Genomic DNA, 18,324 nt, shown 5'->3' with positions numbered 1-18,324 from the left:
CATTGGATTTGTTTACATTGTCTTTTTATATTGTTGTTAGCCGCCCGAGTCTTCGGAGAGGGGCGGCATACAAATCTAATAAATAATAATAATAATCTTCTAGACTTTGGCTTTCATGACTAAGGCGAGACTAGAAGTCACTATCGCCTGGTGACACTCACTGGCTTTTGTGTCGAAGGCGGAAAACCAAATTTACCATCTTGGCTGGCCCAAAGTCACCCAGTGGCTTTCATGACTAACGAAGGACTAGAACTCCCAAATTCTAGCCTGGCGCCTTAACCACTAGACCAAATTGGCTAAGAGAGTTGATTTTATTTCACAAAACAGAGCCCCCCCAGTTTAATGACTTTGTATCGTAAGAGTTGGATTGAGATGCCCTTCATCCCCCACCTAGGGTGATGGGTTCTGTTTGATGCTAAAATTGGGGAACAGGGGAACGGCTCTGACAGTAGTGATGTGTTTGAGGGTGGCAGGCCATTGCAATGGGATCCCTGAAGTCTTTGATCTCGCACTTCTCTCTTGCTTTGTTGAGAGTTGTAGGGAGCGTTGTAGTTGTGGTAGATTAGATTAGATTAGATTTATTGGATTTATATGCCACCCCTCTCCGCAGACTCGGGGCGACTCACAACAATGGTAAAAAACAATACATAGTAACAAATCTAATATTTAGCAATCTAAATTACAGTTTTAGGTTAAAAAATCCAAAAGAAACCCCAATATATAAAAAACAAGCACACAGTCGAATCATACACAGGCACTACATGGGCAAGGGGGAGATGTTTCAATTTCCCCATGCCTGACGGCAGAGGTGGGTTTTAAGGAGTTTCCAAAAGGCAAGGAGGGTGGGGGCAATCCTAATTTCTGGGGGGAGCTGGAGCCGCCACAGAGAAGGCTCTTCCCCTGGGTCCCGCCAGATGACATTGTTTAGTCGACAGGACCCGGAGAAGGCCCACTCTGTGGGACCTAACCGGTCGCTGGGATTCGTGCGGCAGAAGGCGGTCCCGGAGATATTCTGGTCCCATGCCATGAAGGGCTTTATAGGTCATAATCAACACTTTGAATTGTGACCGGAAACTGATCGGGAAAGCTGTCTGATGAGAAAGACCAGGGCCACATGTGAAGGTCCAATTAGATGCTTTATTGCTGAAAGCCTCTATGCGGGAATCTTCTAACTAAACTGCTCGATTGCTAAAATCTTCTCAACTAACAGCTGGCATTTGCTAGGAGTTTGATAAGGATCCACGGAATTTAAGGGAGGTTGGATTTAGTTCCCTTGTGGCTACCTAAGGATTCTAGGCCTAAAGTCACTCCCCTTCCGGCTTCTGCTGCTCCTTCCCCTACAGAAGTACTCCTGGAAGCCGAGCCTGCTTTCAGCTGCCCTCTTTGTCCTCTCTCCCTCGCAGGGGGTACGGCCGCCTTGCTGGAGTCCTTGGAACGCAAAGATGACGACTCCTTTGAGAGCGACAGCACAGGGGTCCTGCTCAAGTAAGTCGGTGGCCTTTTTAAGTGCACAGAGATAGAATAGAGGATAGAAGGTAGGAATAGGAAGAGTATAGAATAGAGAAAAGAAGAGAAAAGAAAATCTGGAATGGAATGGAAGAGAATATAGGAATAGAGAATAGAATAGAATAGAATAGAATAGAAAAATGGAGTGGAATGAAATATATGGAGTGAAATAATAGGAGGGAAAAGAATAGAATATAGAAATAGAATAGAATAGAATAAAATATATGCAATGGACTGGGCAGGATTAGAATAGAATAGAGAATAGAATATAGAATACTGTAATAACATTATTGTCACTTTGACTGTACATACATTACATACATTACATTGAAAGTTGCATGTAGCTCTCTGGGTCACCCCCTCCAATACACACTACACGAATATGCCAAAATAAATCAGTAAATAAATTCCAAATCCATTATCTGCCTGCCTGCCTGCCTGCCTGCCTGCCTGCCTGCCTGCCTGCCTGCCTGCCTGCCTGCCTGCCTCTCTATCTATCTATCTATCTATCTATCTATCTATCTATCTATCTATCTATCTATCTATCTATCTATCTATCTATCTATCTATCTATCTATCTATCTATCTATCTATCTAACAATTTAAAAAATAATTACCAAACCCCAGTAAAAGCCATACATATCGCTCAGTATCTCTCATGGCCAGATCTAGATGGTCTCTCATTCGGTCAATGGCCAGGCATGCCAGAAAAGCCAAGTCTTTGCGGAAGGCCAGTAGGGTGGGGAGGGTATAGATCGCCAGGGGCAGCTGGTTCCAGAGAGCTGGAGCCGCCACAGAGAAGGCCTTTCTCTGCGGCCCCACCCAGTTGGCATTTAAATTTATAACCTTCCGACAAATAGGTAGGAACTATTTCCTAAAATGTGATGAACTCTTTTTAAAAGCCCAGAGCAGCAATACTGGTAGTATCATCCCCTAATCCCCAACACTTTACCCTTAGACTATCCACGGTTGACCTCACCAAACTCCTAAGAGGTCAGTAAGGGGCGTACATAAGTGCACTAGAGTGCCTATCGTCCCCTGTCCTATTGTCTCTCCTATATCTCCTATATCTTCTCTTCTATCCCTTTATCTTTTCCTGCTACTCTCTCACAGTTATATTTCACTCCTTTATTTTCTCCTCTATTCCCCCTTTAATACATTCTACCTGATTATATCCTCTATAACCCTCATTGTGTATTATTGTGTATTGGACAAAACAAACAAACAAACAAATAAATAAAATATAGGTTGCCGTCAACTTCTTCGGAGTCTTCGGAGAGGGACGGCATACAAATCTAATTAATAATAATAATAATAATAATAATAATAATAATAATAATAATAATAATTATTATTATTATTATTATTATTATTATTATTATTACCATAATGGAGCCGGAAATGTACTTAAGTTGCTTAGTGAGAATTCTGTTAGGTGAGTTTTGCCCCATTTTACCACCTTTCTGGCCACAGCTGTTAAGTGAATCACTGCAGTTGTTCAATTAGTCCCACCGTCGTTAAATGAATCTGGTTTTCCCATTGTCAGCAGGTCACACGAAGGGATCACGTGACCTCAGGACACTGCAACCGTTGTAAATATGAAGAGTCAGGAAACGGAAAGTCAGGCGGTAGGGAAAGCAAGTAGGATGCTTGGCTGCATAGCTAGAGGTATAACAAGCAGGAAGAGTGAGATTATGATCCCGCTATATAGAGCGCTGGTGAGACCACATTTAGAATACTGTGTCCAGTTCTGGAGACCTCACCTACAAAAAGATATTGATCAAATGGAACGGGTCCAAAGACGGGTTACAAGAATGGTGGAAGGTCTGAAGCATAAAACGTATCAGGAAAGACTTCATGAACTCAATCTGTAGAGTCTGGAGGACAGAAGGAAAAGGGGGGACATGATCGAAACATTTAAATATGTTCAAGGGTTAAATAAGGTCCAGGAGGGAAGTGTTTTTAATAGGAAAGTGAACCCAAGAACAAGGGGACACAATCTGAGGTTAGTTGGGGGAAAGATCAGAAGCAACAAGAGAAAATATTATTTTACTGAAAGAGTAGTAGATGCTTGGAACAAACTTCCAGCAGACGTGGTAGATAAATGTACACAGAAACTGAATTTAAACATGCCTGGGATAAACATAGATCCATCCTAAGATAAAATACAAAAAATAGTATAAGGGCAGACTAGATGGACCAGGAGGTCTTTTTCTGCCGTCAATCTTCTATGTTTCTATGAACCAGCTGCACAAATGTAAAGCACATTACCCTGGAGATGCTACAACAGTCATAAGTGTGAAAAACAGTCCTTTTTTAATGTTGTTGTAACTTTTGGTCACTAAACAAGCTATTGTTGAGGACTATCTGTATTTGGCGATGCCTCCCTGATTCTCTTGACGCTAAGAGAATCTGTTCCAGCATAGTTACAGACAGTCCTCGCTTAACAACCACTGGCAAATCAGTCACTAAGTGATAACGACAACCACGCTTTGCAACTTCCTTCTTGTCTGTGCTTTTTCTCCTTGCTAAATTTGCTTCTCTTGGCTCCGTTTAGCGCCCGTCCTCTGCACGAAGTCTCCCCCCCGGGATCTCTGGCCAGCTTTGAGGATCTCTTCCCCCGCTACACCAGCCTGCGCCTGGGTCATTTCCACGACCAGGCTGCCCAACTGGATCCCCGCTTGCTCAAAGACGCTTTGGAGAAAGAACTGGCCCGGCGGAAAGTGAGTTGGACTTCAGTGGGACCGGCCGTTTGTGGTGGGTGTTGCAAAGGATTGTGGGTAAGCCAGGCCATAGACCACCTTGCAAGGGTGGAATGTGAATTTCCCCCCTTATCGTTTCTGTGGGCGTGGCTCAGTTGGTGGGCGTGGCTTGGAAAGGGAGTTCTGCTCAATTTGTACGCCGTTTTTCCTGCTATTCAGTGAAGTCCTGTGTGGTTGTTAATTATTATTATTATTTATTAGACTTGTATACCGCCACTCTCTGAGGACCTGGAGCGGCTCACAATATGCAATACAAAACAATATATATATGTTAAGTTCATTTAGCGACCAAAATTAAACCTCCCAGGAAAAAGAATGACCTCGGACTGTTTTCCACCCTTCTATTATTCCATTCCATTCTATTTTCTATTTTATTCTGTTTTCTATTCTATTCTATTGTGCAGGGGATTAGATGACTGCCAAGATCCCTTCCAACTCTATTCTATTCTATTTTTTTATTATTATTATTATTATTATTATTATTATTATTATTATTATTATTAATTGGATTTGTATGCCGCCCCTCTCCGTAGACTCGGGGCAGCTAACAACGATTGTTTGTTTGTTTGTTTGTTTATTTAGTCTAGTACTTATTGGTGGTTTACAAAGATATAACAATGTTTATATACATGATACTAGTAAGAGAGAAACATTAGGACAGGGGGCGGAAGGCACGCTGGTACACATGCTATTCTATTCCATTCCATTCCATTCTCATTTTATTTTATTTTATTTTATTTTCTATTCTATTTTCTATTCTGTTCTCTTCTACCCTCCCCTCCCCTCCCCTACTCCATTCCATTCTGTTTTATTCTTTATTCCATTATTGTATCCTATCCTATCCTAGTCCAGTTCAGTCCATTCCATTCTACTGGGTGTTAAAGTAGTGCAGTGACGGTTAACCTATGGCACGGGTGCCACAGTTGGCACGCGGAGCCATATCTGCTGGCATGCGAGCCTTTTCCTAGCTCAGCTCCAGCGTGCATGTGTGTGCCAGCCAGATGATTTTTGGCTCACACAGAGGCTCTGGGAGGATGTTTTTGGCTTCCAGAGAGCCTGGGGGGGGGGGGGAGGTTAAGGAGGGCGTTTTTACCCTCCCCCATATCTAGGGAAGCCTTTGGAGCCTGGGGAGAGTGAAACATGAGCCTACTGGGCCCACCAGAACTTGAGAAACAGGCTGTTTCCAGCCTCCAGAGGGCCTCTCAAAAACTGTTTTCATTCTCCCTAGGCATTATTCATTCATTTATTTATTTATTTATTTATTGATTGATTGATTGATTGATTGATTGATTGTTACAGTTGGAAGGGACCATGCGGGTCATCAAGTCCAACCCCCTGCCTAAGCAGGAACCCTATAGCATCCCAGCCAAATGGCAGTCCAATTTCCTCTTTAAAATGTCCAGAGTGTTGGAGTTCACAATGTCCTCTGGTAGGTTGTTCCACTGGTTGATCGTTCTGACCGTCAGGAAGTTCTTCCTTATTTCCAGGTTGAATCTCTCCTTGTTATAGGTGTGGGCACTCACACATACGTGATAGCCTATGCACATGCTCTTTCGGCTCCCCAGGAAACAAAGGTTTGCCATCACTGGACTAGAGGACCTCCAGGGTCCCCCGCAACCCTGTTTATTCTGTCCCAATCTATTCTCAGCACTGTGAGCGCCACATTCAGATCCTCCAGAACCGCATCCTGGAACTGCAGCAACAGCTGGCGGTGGCCATCTCGGCTGACCAGCGGAAAGACAGCATGATTGAGCAGTTGGATAAGGTGAGCCTCGGCTGGGCCAGGGAAGGGGGGGGGGCTGGTGGAGACAAGGGGAGAACAATTCCTTGTGTATCTGTGTGTGTGTAGGGGGCTTGGCTGGGTCTCCGCAGGGGGTTTTGCTGAGTGGATTGGGGAGTCCTTGGAAGCTCTCTGAGATGGGTTGTTTCCTTTTAGACGTTTCGTGACCCAACTAGGTAACATCTTCAGGGCTGGAGGAGGAGGAGGGGAAGAGATAGAGGAGAGGGGGGGAGATGAGATGGGAGGTGGAGGAATGTGGCCTCCTGGGTGACCTCTGACCTTCTTCGTTTATTTGGCAGACTTTTTGTCAGTGCTGGAAGGAAGTGGGGTTAACCAGCACGGAGGATATTACCTAGCTGGGTTATGAAAGGTCCGCAAAAAAACAACTCAGTTCAGAGAGCAATAAGGACTTTACCTTCTTCCTCTACTTCCTACTTCGCAATCCCACAAACCCCAAAACCAAACCCCTTTGGTTTTCATGCCTAAGGCAATACTAGAATTTCCCATCTCCTAGGGATTCACCTTAAGTCACCCAGCTGGATTCCACGGTTAAAGCGGGACTAGAACTCGCCAATTCTTGTGGATTTATCCAGAGTCACCTAACCAGCTTCCACGCCTAAGGGAGGATTAGAACTCACAACCTCCTGTGGTGATTGGCTCAAATTACCCCAGTTGGCCTTTTTGCCTAAAGCAAAGACTAGAACTCCCAGTCTCCTGGAGATCGGCCCAAAGTCACCTAGTTGTCTTTCCTGCCTGAGACACAACTAGAATTTCCAGACTCAAGATTAACTTAGAAATTAATGAAAATAAAGGATTACAGTTTAGCTGTCACTGTAGACAGCATTTGTGGGAGGATTTGTGCTTTTTATTTTTGTTTCTTTCCTGTTGTGGGTATTACATTGTTTGTTTTTCAGTGTTGTTTTCAAAATGCAAATAAATCTGATAAAATTAATTTTTCTTTAAGAAAAAGAGAAACTTGGGTTTTTGGTTTTTAAAACCAGTTCTCTTTTCTTTTCCTTCCCTTCCAAGACTTTGGCCAAAGTGGTTGAAGGCTGGAACCAGCAGCAAGCCGAGTGGACGCTGTCCTTACGGAGGCTGCAGACCGAGAAGGAGGCTGCAGATCAGGGGTTGGCCAGGCAGAACGAGGTAGGTGCCATCATCCCCTGCCCAGTGGGGTGAAATGTTACCAGTTCACACCGTTTTCAGGTGTACCGACAGGGACCGCCACAGGTGGTTCGGCAATAGTGAGCTCCTGCACGGACCGTCCGGTATGCAGTCCCGGTTGGAAAAATGGAGATGCATACGCCCCTCCAGATCCCTGAAGTGTGTGCGCGTCCACGTGGCTCCTGCACATGCACAGGAAGTGAAAGCTCACATCAAGATGCTTGCGTGTGCGAGATTTTGCCAATTTTTGGCGCCTTTGGTTCCGCTCATGCTCAGAAGCAAAGAAATCAACAAAAATCTCACATGCTGAGCGTCCTCACACAAGATTCTGCTTTCTGTGCATGTGAGAAGCTGAATCTTGCGCCAGTGCGCACACTGGGTGCACGTGCGCTCGCGGCAGTCACTGGAAGAGGGAGTGCCGGTGGCGGGGAGCCTTTCACTGAGCGAACTAGTAACAGCGGCAGCGCAAGGCTCCACCCACCTGCCCAGATACGCTGTTTTGTTGTTTTTGATGATGATGATGATGATAATAATAATAATAATAATAATAATAATAATAATAATAATAATAATAATAATTATTATTATTATTATTATTATCGGGCTATAAGAATGGTGGAAGGTCTTAAGCATAAAACATATCAGGAAAGACTTAATGAACTCAATCTGTAGAGTCTGGAGGACAGAAGGGAAAGGGGGGACACGATCGAAACATTTAAATATGTCAAAGGGTTAAATAAGGTCCAGGAGGGAAGTGTTTTTAATAGGAAAGTGAACCCAAGAACAAGGGGGCACAGTCTGAAGTTAGTTGGGGGAAAGATCAAAAGCAACGTGAGAAAATATTATTTCACTGAAAGAGTAGTAGATGCTTGGAACAAACTTCCAGCAGACGTGGTTGGTAAATCCACAGGAACTGAATTGAAACATGCCTGGGATAAACATAGATCCATTGTAAGATAAAATACAAGAAATAGTATAAGGACAGACTAGATGGACCAGGAGGTCTTTTTCTGCCGTCAGTTTTCTATATTTCTATGTTTCTATGTTAATAATAATAATAATAATAATAATAATAATAATAATAATTTATTAGATTTGTATGCCGCCCCTCTCCGAAGACTTGGGGCGGCTCACAACAGTAATAAAAAGCAGTATAGCAATAGAACAAATCTAATAATAAAAAGATATATAAAACCCCAACAATTAAAAACCATACAGCACATACATACCAAACATAAAATATAAAAGCCTGGGGGAGATGTCTTAATTCCCCCATGCCCCACATAACCCTCTGCAATGCGCAAAACCTTCTGTGCCTGCGCAGAGGGTGAAAAAAGCACACACGACGCTGGTGCTCGCACGAGCAAAATGCACATTTCCAAATCGGTAGTAGAAGGTAAGTTGATTTATCGCTGCTTCCCCTCTTCTGTTCTTCGCAGTAGCTCAACTGTCTCTTTTAGAAATTTTATTTCCAGGTAGGCCTTGATTTACAACTGTTTGTTTTAGTGACCGCTCCCAGTCTACGGACAGGGGCGGCATACAAATCTAATAAATTATTATTATTATTATTTAAAGTATTATTCAAAGTTACAGCTGCACTTGGTAAAAAAAAATAGATTCAGATTTCACCACCACCACCTTTACGACCGCTTGCAGTCTCCCCTTGGGGTCACGCGATCATAATCCAGACGCTCGGATTATTATTATTATTATTATTATTAATTTGTGATTATATTTTTGACGGTCACTGAGCCCTGGGGGGGGACATGTAATTTTCCCCTTTTGCAACTTTCTGACCAGCAAAGTCGTCCTGAGGGGAGCTGGATTCACTTAATGACCGTCTTACTGACAGCTGCGGCAAGGAAGGTTGTAAAATGAGGAACCCAAATGAACAAATGTCTTGCTTAGCGACGTAGAGGTTGGACTCGATTGTGGCTGTAAGTTGAGGGCGACTCACAGGTTGGATCTGTTCCTGAAGGATCTTTTGTTCTCCTTTAGAAAACGTCGAAGCTGGAAGGTCGCCTCCAACAGGCCTTGTCCAGCCTCAACCGGGAACAGCAATTGGCCAGCCAGTACTGCAGCGAGAAGGAGACCTTGGTAAGAGCTGCTTCTGTACGTGCGTGCTTGCGTATGTATGAGAGAGAGAGAGAAAGAGATGGAGGGGTGATGAAGAGAGGGAAGGAGAGAGGGAGGAAGAGAAAGATAAACAGACACAGAGAGAGGGGGGATGGAAGGAAACAGAAAAACAGAGAGAGGGACAGAGCGGGAGACAGAGAGAGAAAGAAAAAGAGTGGGAGAGAGAGAGAGAAACAGAAAGAAAAAAAATAGGGAGGAGAGAGACGGAGGGATGGAAGGAGAGATTTAAGAGACAGAGGAACAGAGAAGGGGGAAGAGAGAGAAAGAGAAAGAGAGAGGAACAGAGGGGCAGAGAGAGATGGGGAGAGAAACAAAGAGCAACGGAGTGGGAAAGAGAGGGAGAGAGGGTGGAGAGAGATTTAGAAAGAGAGAGGGACACAGAGGGGGGAGAGAGAGAAAAGGAGAAACAGAAAGGAAGAAAGGGACGGAGACAGGGAGGGAGGGGGAGAGAGAAAGAATTAGAGGGATGGAGGGAGAGAGAAAAAACAGGGACAGAGGAGGGGGAAGAGGGGGAGGGAGGGACAGAGAAAGAAAGAGAGAGGGGGAGAGACAGAGGGATGGAAGTCCACGAGTCATCAAAAGTTGCTGTGTTTGGGGGACCCTGGTTGTAAACCAAGAGGTTACATCAACTGTGGATGGTTTATTCCGTTTATCTACCGATCAATAATAGGTTATTATTAGGAATTAACTGTTAATTCACTGGTAATTATTATTAATAGGCGGAATGATTTGCCTCCAGGAGTTGGGAATGCTCCAGCACTGGAGATTTTTTAAGAAGAGCTATTGACTTGTCTGGAATGGGACAGGGTTTCCTGTTTGAGAAGGCAGGGGGTTGGACTAGAAGACCTCCGCGGTCCCTTCCAACTCTTGGTTAAGCCTAAAAACAGGGAGCTAAGAATAAGCCTTGACTTAACTACCTGTTGTTTATTGGGATAAAACTAGTGTTATTATGTATTGGGGTAATTTTCAATTTTGTATTGTGCTTTTTTTTAAAAAATAAAAAATTAATTTAATTTATTTTTAAATGCTGCCCTTCTCCTTAGACTCAGGGCGGCTTACAAAATGTCAGCCATAGCACTCTTTAGCAGAGCCAGCATATTGCCCCCACAATCCGGGTCCTCATTTGACCCACCTTGGAAGGATGTAAGGCTGAGTCAGCCTCGAGCTGGTGATGAGATTTGAACCGCTGACCTATAGATCTACAGTCAGCTTTAGTGGCCTGCAGTACAACACTCTACCCACTGCACCACTTCAGCTCATTGCTGTAAGCTGCCCTGAGTCCGCGAGGAAAAGAGCAGCCTATAAATTATTATTAATATTAATACTATGTCAGTACAACACAGCAAACGAGATCACTATGCTGGATTTCGTGTTTCATCACCAGTCGGGCGCTTCCCAAGCACCTAGGACTGTGTGATGTAGTGGAGAATTATGTTTGCTGATCCCAGTAAAGTGGCCTTTTGCAATTGACAGGTGGAGATTTTGTCAATTCCGATGGTTTTCAAATGTCCGCTGAGATCCTTTGGCCCTGCGCCCAGCATGCCAAGTACCACTGGGACCACTTTCACAGGCTTATGCCAGAGTCGTTGCACCTTGGTTTTTAGATCTTTGTATTTGACTAATTTCTCTAGCTGCTGCTTCTCAATTCTGCTGTCTCCTGGGATTGTGATGTCGATGATCCACACTTTCTTTTTTTCCACACTCAGAATGTCTGGTGTGTTATGCTTCAGAATTCTGTCAGTCTGAAGTCGGAAGTCCCACAGTAGTTTTGCTTGCTCATTTTCGACCACTTTTTCAGGCTTATGGTCCCACCAGTTCTTTGCCACTGGTAAATGGTAGTTCTGGCACAAGTTCCAGTGGATCATCTGTGCCACAGCATCATGTCTATGCTTGTAGTCAGTCTGTGCAATCTTTTTGCAGCAGCTGAGTATGTGATCGATTGTTTCATCTGTTTCTTTACAGAGTAAAGATAATAATAATAATAATAATAATAATAATAATAATTATTATTATTATTATTATTATTATTATTATTATTATTTAATTGTGATTATAATTTATTAGATTTGTATGCTACCCCTCTCCAATAACCTGCCATTTTTCACTGTCATTTCCCTTTCTTCTGCCTCCACCCCAGGAGAAGGAAAAAACCACCCTCATCTGCAGCTTGGAGGCCGAACGTGGCAGAGCGCAGAGCCTGGAAGCCGAGTGGGACCGGGACCGGCGCCAGCAGGAGGCTCTGCGGGCCGCCCTGGAGGAGCATCAGAGGAGCCGGGCCCAGCGGGAGAAAGAGCTGGAACAGCATCAGGAGGAGAACCGGCTGCACCTCGAGAAGGAGAAGGTGAGGAGGGCGGATGTCGCGTTCTCTCAGGCCCCGCCTACTCTGGGCGGTGGGATTGGAGGGCTTCTCTCCGCAAGGCAAAAAGCTGAATTCCCACTCGGCCCAAGTGGTCGGTTACCGTCTTTGCATCTTTGTTGGCGGGAAGGAGGGAGTGCAGAGTACGACGCCTCTTACGTTGAAGCAAAAAGCAACGGTCTAAAGTTAATGTCCAGTCAGCGAAGCAGTGGAAGTGATGTGCCGGTGCCTGGAGGCTGTTGGGGTCTGGATGGGTGTCAACAGACTCAAACTCAACCCTGGTAAGATGGAGTGGATGTGGGTTTTGCCTCCCAAGGACAATCCCATCTGTCCATCCATTACCCTGGGGGGGGGGATCTATTGATCCCCTCAGAGAGGGTCCGCAACTTGGGCATCCTCCTCGATCCACAGCTCACATTAGAGAAACATCTTTCAGCTGTGGCGAGGGGGGCGTTTGCCCAGGTTCGCCTGGTGCACCAGTTGCGGCCCTACCTGGACTGGGGGTCACTGCTCAGTCACTCATGCCCTCATCACCTTGAGGTTTGACTACTGTAACGCTCTCTACATGGGGCGACCTTTGAAGAGTGTTCGGAAACTCCAGATCGTGCAGAATGCAGCTGCGAGAGCAGTCATGGGCTTCCATAGGTATGCCCATTTTACACCAACACTCCGCAGTCTGCATTGGTTGCCGATCAATTTCTGGTCACAATTCAAAGTGTTGGTTATGACCTATAAAGCCCTTCATGGCACCGAAGCAGAATATCTCCGGGACCGCCTTCTGCCGCATGAATCCCAGCGACCAGTTAGGTCCCACAGTGTCGGCCTTCTCCGGGTCCCGTCGACGAAACAATGTTGTTGTGGCGGGGCCCAGGGGAAGAGCCTTCTCTGTGGCGGCCCCGACCCTCTGGAACCAACTCCCCCCCGGAGATTCGAACTTCCCCCACCCTCCTTGCCTTTCGCAAATTCCTTAAAACTCACCTCTGCCATCAGGCATGGGGAAATTGATTCCCCTGGGGTGTTTCCACTTTATTTTTGGTCTGCATGAGATGTATGATTGTTTTTATATTAAGGGGTTTAAATTGTTTTAAGTATTGGATTTGTATTGTTTCTTGTTGTGAGCTGCTCCGAGTCCTCGGAGAGGGACGGCATACAAATCTAATAAATAAATAAATAAAATAAATAAATAAATAATGAGGCCAGTTGGAGCACTGATGAGGTTACCTATCTGGGTCATGAGACATCTGCAAGCAAACAAGAGAGCGCCCAAAACCCCCACAGTCCTCCTCCTGCTCCTCCCCTCCTCCTCCCCTCTCTCCCTCCACTCCCTCCTAGCACTGATGATGCTACCTAGTTGGGTCACGAAACGTTTGCAAGGAAACAGCCAAGCTCAGAGAATGCCAAGGACCTCATAGTCCAACTACAGATATTCTCTTCTATCATAGCCTGTTTTGCCTAGTGGTTAAGGTCCCAGGCTAAGAAATCGGGAGAGCACGAGTTCTAGTCCTGCCTTAGCCTTGAATCCTGGCTAGATGACTTTGGGTGATGGTGAGTTCCAGTCCCGCCTTAGCCATGAAAGCTGACTTAGTGACACAGAAACATAGAAACCTAGAAGACTGACGGCAGAAAAAAACCTCCTGGTCCATCTAGTCTGCCCTTATACTATTTCCTGTATTTTATCTTACAATGGATCTATGTTTATCCCAGGCAGGTTTACTGTGACCTTGAGCCTTTCCCTCCTCTTTCAGCTCCCATCCACCTCACAGGGTTGTTGTTTTTTTGTGAGGAAAACAGGGGGAGGAAGGTTCCTCAGACAGACTTGTGGCCTTGACATTATTTTTAAAAAGATAATAAAGGCAGGACACAGGTGAATAAATTAGAGAAATGGCTTGCCTGAGCCCGTCAAATTAGCATCTTTTCCTGCATTCTTATAATGTTTGTTCCTTTTATTTTTTAAAACATAGTCTTTATTAAATTTTCCTTTAAAAACACACACACACACACATATACAAAAAACCCCATAGACATAACAAACACCTTTAGAAAAGTACAAGTAGAACATTAACAAGTTTCTTTTACAGCTTCTTTGTGCTAATTTTCTTGATTAAATTATAATTCCCCCGTCCTTAATATAGCCTATTATTAATATAGTGTAAAAATCCATTTTCACTAAATTGAGTCACTGTTGTTTTGTCCCAACAACTAATTTCATTTGATTATCTATAATGTTTATTCTTATTTCTTATATGCATTTAAAAAAACTATTAGGTAATACACTTTTTTGGCTGTTTCTTTTCCTGATAATCACATCTAATACATTTAGGCCTTAGGGCTCCAGCCTTCTCCATTTATCCCTAATAATATTTTCAAGTTAACCCCACTTTTATAGTAATTGCCCTAGCTTTCTCACTCTTTCTCATTCACTTCCTTGCCCTTGTTATCCCAATCTTCCTGAGCTGGTTGCAGACTCTCTAAATTCCTCCTTCCCTTTTTTTATTTCCTGACTTCCTCCATCCTAGCAGCTGGAAATAGCTAGCTAGCTCCCCGGAGGAGAAAGGGGGCCACACCCACCCAATTTGACAGGGTGATGGTCGTGCTACTCCTACCTTGAAAAAAAAAACAACAACAATCCTGGGCTGCTCTCCCGGGGAAAGGCTTGGCTCTGCAATGGAGCACCAGGTCTGGGAGGAATTGCAACGCATTGGGCCCCTCTGCAAGGTGGACAAACGGCGGCCTTCCCAAACTGTAAGTTGGTGGTGTTGACCCAGCTCTCAGCTTTGAAATAGCTCTAAGCTTGCAAACTGGAGGTAAAAGAAGCTGGCTGGTCCAAACTATTTATTTATTTATTTTGTCAAATACACAATGAGAGTTTTAGTGGGTATATATATGTATATACACATAGTAAAATACATGATGAAGGTTATAGAGGAGATACTCATAGTAAAATATATTTAAGAGATAATAGAAAAGATATAGTAATAGAATATGGCTGCATAGCTAGAGGTATAACAAGCAGGAAGAGGGAGATTGTGATCCCCTTATATAGAGCGCTGGTGAGACCACATTTGGAATACTGTGTTCAGTTGTGGAGACCTCACCTACAAAAAGATATTGACAAAATTGAACGGGTCCAAAGACGGGCTACAAGAATGGTGGAAGGTCTCAAGCATCAAACGTATCAGGAAAGACTTCATGAACTCAATCTGTATAGTCTGGAGGACAGAAGGAAAAGGGGGGACATGATCGAAACATTTAAATATGTTAAAGGGTTAAATAAGGTTCAGGAGGGAAGTGTTTTTAATAGGAAAGTGAACACAAGAACAAGGGGACACAATCTGAAGTTAGTTGGGGGAAAGAACAAAGGCAACATGAGAAAATATTATTTTACTGAAAGAGTAGTAGATCCTTGGAACAAACTTCCAGCAGACGTGGTTGGTAAATCCACAGTAACTGAATTTAAACATGCCTGGGATAAACATAGATCCATTGTAAGATAAAATACAGGAAATAGTATAAGGGCAGACTAGATGGACCATGAGGTCTTTTTCTGCCATCAGTCTTCTATGTTTCTAGAACATATCAACGAAAGAATAGAAGAAGAGATATAGGAATAGAAGAAAGGAATAGGAGATATAGGAGAGCAATAGGACAGGGGACGGAAGGCACTGTAGTGCACTTGCACTCACCCCTTACTGACCTCTTAGGAGTCTGGAGAGGTCAACCGTAGATAATCTAAGGGTAAAGTGTTGGGGGTTTGGGAATGACACTATGGAGTCCGGTAATGAGTTCCATGCTTCGACAACTCGGTTACTGAAGTCATATTTTTTTGCAGTCATGTTTGGAGCGGTTAATATTAAGTTTAAATCTTTTGTGTGCTCTTGTGTTGTTGTGGTTAACAATCCCCTAGTCATTAAGCCGAGGATTCAGGTTGAAATGCCAGTGAAGAGTCCAGCGTGTGGTACGGTGGGAAAAGGCACTAGGTTAGAAATCAGGAGACTTGGGAGGTCCAGTCCCACTTTAGCCAAGAAAGCTGGCTAGGTGGCTTTGGGTCAGTCAGCAGGAGAGGGTGAGTTCTTGTCCCATTTTAGCCATGAAAGCTGGCTAAGTGACTTTGGGCCAATCAACAGGAGATGGTGAGTTCTGGTCCCATTTTTGGCATGAAAGCTGGCTGGGGGACACTTCCTGTCTCTCAGCTCAACCCACCTTAGAGGGTCGTGGAGTAAGTAGAAGCAGGTGACCAGCTATATTCACCAGTTACTTGTAAGTAAAGACAGGATAAAAATCTAATGCATAATAATAATTAATGCAAGTATGGATAAAGAGAGTGACATTTTGGTGTGTGGGTGGGTGCCTTACCTGCCTTTTCAGGTTTTGCTCTGCTTGGGAAGTTTCTAGTCCTCAGTGATTTGATCCTTTGAGCTTCCAAAGGAAGGGGGGGGGGGGAATAAAGGTGCTGAAAATAAGGCTGTGTGCCTTTAAACCGGGAGTTTTTAAAAGAGGTTTTTTTTAAAGGGAGCAACATTCTTTCTTGCTGTATTTCTCAACTTTTGGCAGTGGGACTTCATTTCCCAGAATTCCTCATCAGAACTGGCTGAGGCATTCTGGGAGTTGAAGTCTACTTACAGTCATACGGGAGGCCAAAATTTATGGTTATTGAGTTTTGCCCCATAGAAACATAGAAGTCTGACGGCAGAAAAAGACCTCATGGTCCATCTAGTCTGCCCTTATACTATTTTCTGTATTTTATCTTAGGATGGATATATGTTTATCCCAGGCATGTTTAAATTCAGTTCCTGTGGATTTACCAACCATGTCTGCTGGAAGTTTGTTCCAAGGATCTACTACTCTTTCAGTGAAATAATATTTTCTCCTGTTGCTTTTGATCTTTCCCCCAACTAACCTCAGATTGTGCCCCCTTGTTCTTGTGTTTTCCTATTAAAAACACTTCCCTCCTGAACCTTATTTAACCCTTTATAGAAACATAGAAACATAGAAGTCTGATGGCAGAAAAAGACCTCATGGTCCATCTAGTCTGCCCTTATACTATTTTCTGTATTTTATCTTAGGATGGATATATGTTTATCCCAGGCATGTTTAAATTCAGTTACTGTGGATTTATCTACCACGTCTGCTGGAACTTTGTTCCAAGGATCTACTACTCTTTCAGTAAAATAATATTTTCTCATGTTGCTTTTGATCTTTCCCCCAACTAACTTCAGATTGTGTCCCCTTGTTCTTGTGTTCACTTTCCTATTAAAAACACTTCCCTCCTGGACCTTATTTAACCCTTTGACATATTTAAATGTTTCGATCCTGTCCCCCCTTTTCCTTCTCTCCTCCAGACTCTACAGATGGAGTCCATGAAGTCTTTCCTGATACGTTTTATGCTTAAGACCTTCCACCGTTCTTGTAGCCCGTCTTTGGACCCCTTCAATTTTGTCAATATCTTTTTGTAGGTGAGGTCTCCAGAACTGAACACAGCATTCCAAATGGGGTCTCACCAGCGCTCTATATAGCGGGATCTCCCTCTTCCTGCTTGTGATACCTCTATCTATGCAGCCAAGCTATCCACGATGGAAGCCTGCATATATCCAAATCTAATCGACCCAACTAAAACCCTGAGCTACAAGGACATATTATACCAAGACCAAGAGAAGCCCTAAATCTTCCAATCTCCAAGATGGAATGGTGGACATATACGTAGATTAGTACCAGATACAGGACAGATATGAAAGAAATGGGCTTTGAACTAACACCAAACCCTTTAGACAAAATCCTCACAGGGCCAGATGAGAAAAACATTACGAAATTATATAACTACAGGGATCCCTCGATTTTCGCGGGTTCAAACTTCGCGAAACGCTATACCACGGTTTTTCAAAAAATATTAATTAAAAAAATACTTCACAGTTTTTTTTCTATACCACGGTTTTTCCCACCCGATGACGTCATACGTCATCACCAAGAGTCACTTCTCTCTCTCTTTCTTTCCTGTCATTCTCTGCTTCAATCATTTTCTCATTTCTCTTTTTTCTCCCTTTTTCTATCATTTTTCTCTCTCTCTCTACCTTCCACTCTCCCCCCTCTTGCTCTCTCTCTCTTTCTCCCTCTCCCTCTCTGTGAGAACGCCTGCCCCCACCTCTCCTGCAGCCCCCTCGCTGATAGCTGGGATGAAAGTGCTCTCAGCTAAGGGACTGTGAGAGGGGCGAGGCAGGCATTCTCAAAGCGCTCAGAGCGGCTACCGACCGAATGAGGAGGATGAGAAGCCGTAGCCGCCAGTGCTGCCGCAGGAGGACCCATGTCCGAAGAAAGCCGGTGAGAGGGGTGGATCGGGCGGGCGGGCGGTAGCAGCGAGGGGGCCGGAGGCGCTGGGGGGGCGAGGGCAGCCGACATTCAAAACAATCTTTGCCGGCCTCCGCACTTTCGTCGCTCCCCGCTCCCAACTTCAAGCCCTTGCGCGGCCTTGGAAAAAGGGTGTGCATGCGCAGATGGTGTTTTAACTTCCGCACCGCTACTTCGTGGAAAATCGACTTTCGCGGGAGGTCTTGGAACGTAACCCCCGCGAAAATCGAGGGAACACTGTATATGGATCTGCAGCTCCTTGGGCAGTTTGAGCTTCCTGA

General features: G+C 44.3%; 1 protein-coding gene across 2 annotated transcripts in view; it reads left to right on the top strand.

Moving 5' to 3' along the window:
- The window catches only part of CNTROB (centrobin, centriole duplication and spindle assembly protein), a 48,688-nt gene that overhangs the window by 9,050 nt on the left and 21,314 nt on the right, over positions 1 to 18,324 (top strand). For both annotated transcript variants that reach the window (XM_070726554.1, XM_070726555.1), the window contains exons 4-9: positions 1,404 to 1,485; positions 4,064 to 4,229; positions 5,917 to 6,033; positions 7,078 to 7,194; positions 9,211 to 9,309; positions 11,486 to 11,689. In XM_070726554.1, the coding sequence (XP_070582655.1) occupies positions 1,404 to 1,485; positions 4,064 to 4,229; positions 5,917 to 6,033; positions 7,078 to 7,194; positions 9,211 to 9,309; positions 11,486 to 11,689 (785 nt within the window). The remainder of the gene's footprint in view (positions 1 to 1,403; positions 1,486 to 4,063; positions 4,230 to 5,916; positions 6,034 to 7,077; positions 7,195 to 9,210; positions 9,310 to 11,485; positions 11,690 to 18,324) is intronic.

This window comes from Erythrolamprus reginae, chromosome Z (genome assembly GCF_031021105.1).
Source record: "Erythrolamprus reginae isolate rEryReg1 chromosome Z, rEryReg1.hap1, whole genome shotgun sequence".
NCBI classification, from domain to species: Eukaryota; Metazoa; Chordata; class Lepidosauria; order Squamata; family Dipsadidae; genus Erythrolamprus; species Erythrolamprus reginae.
Note: the sequence above shows the minus strand (reverse complement) of the source record. Positions and strands in the feature narration are given on the sequence as shown.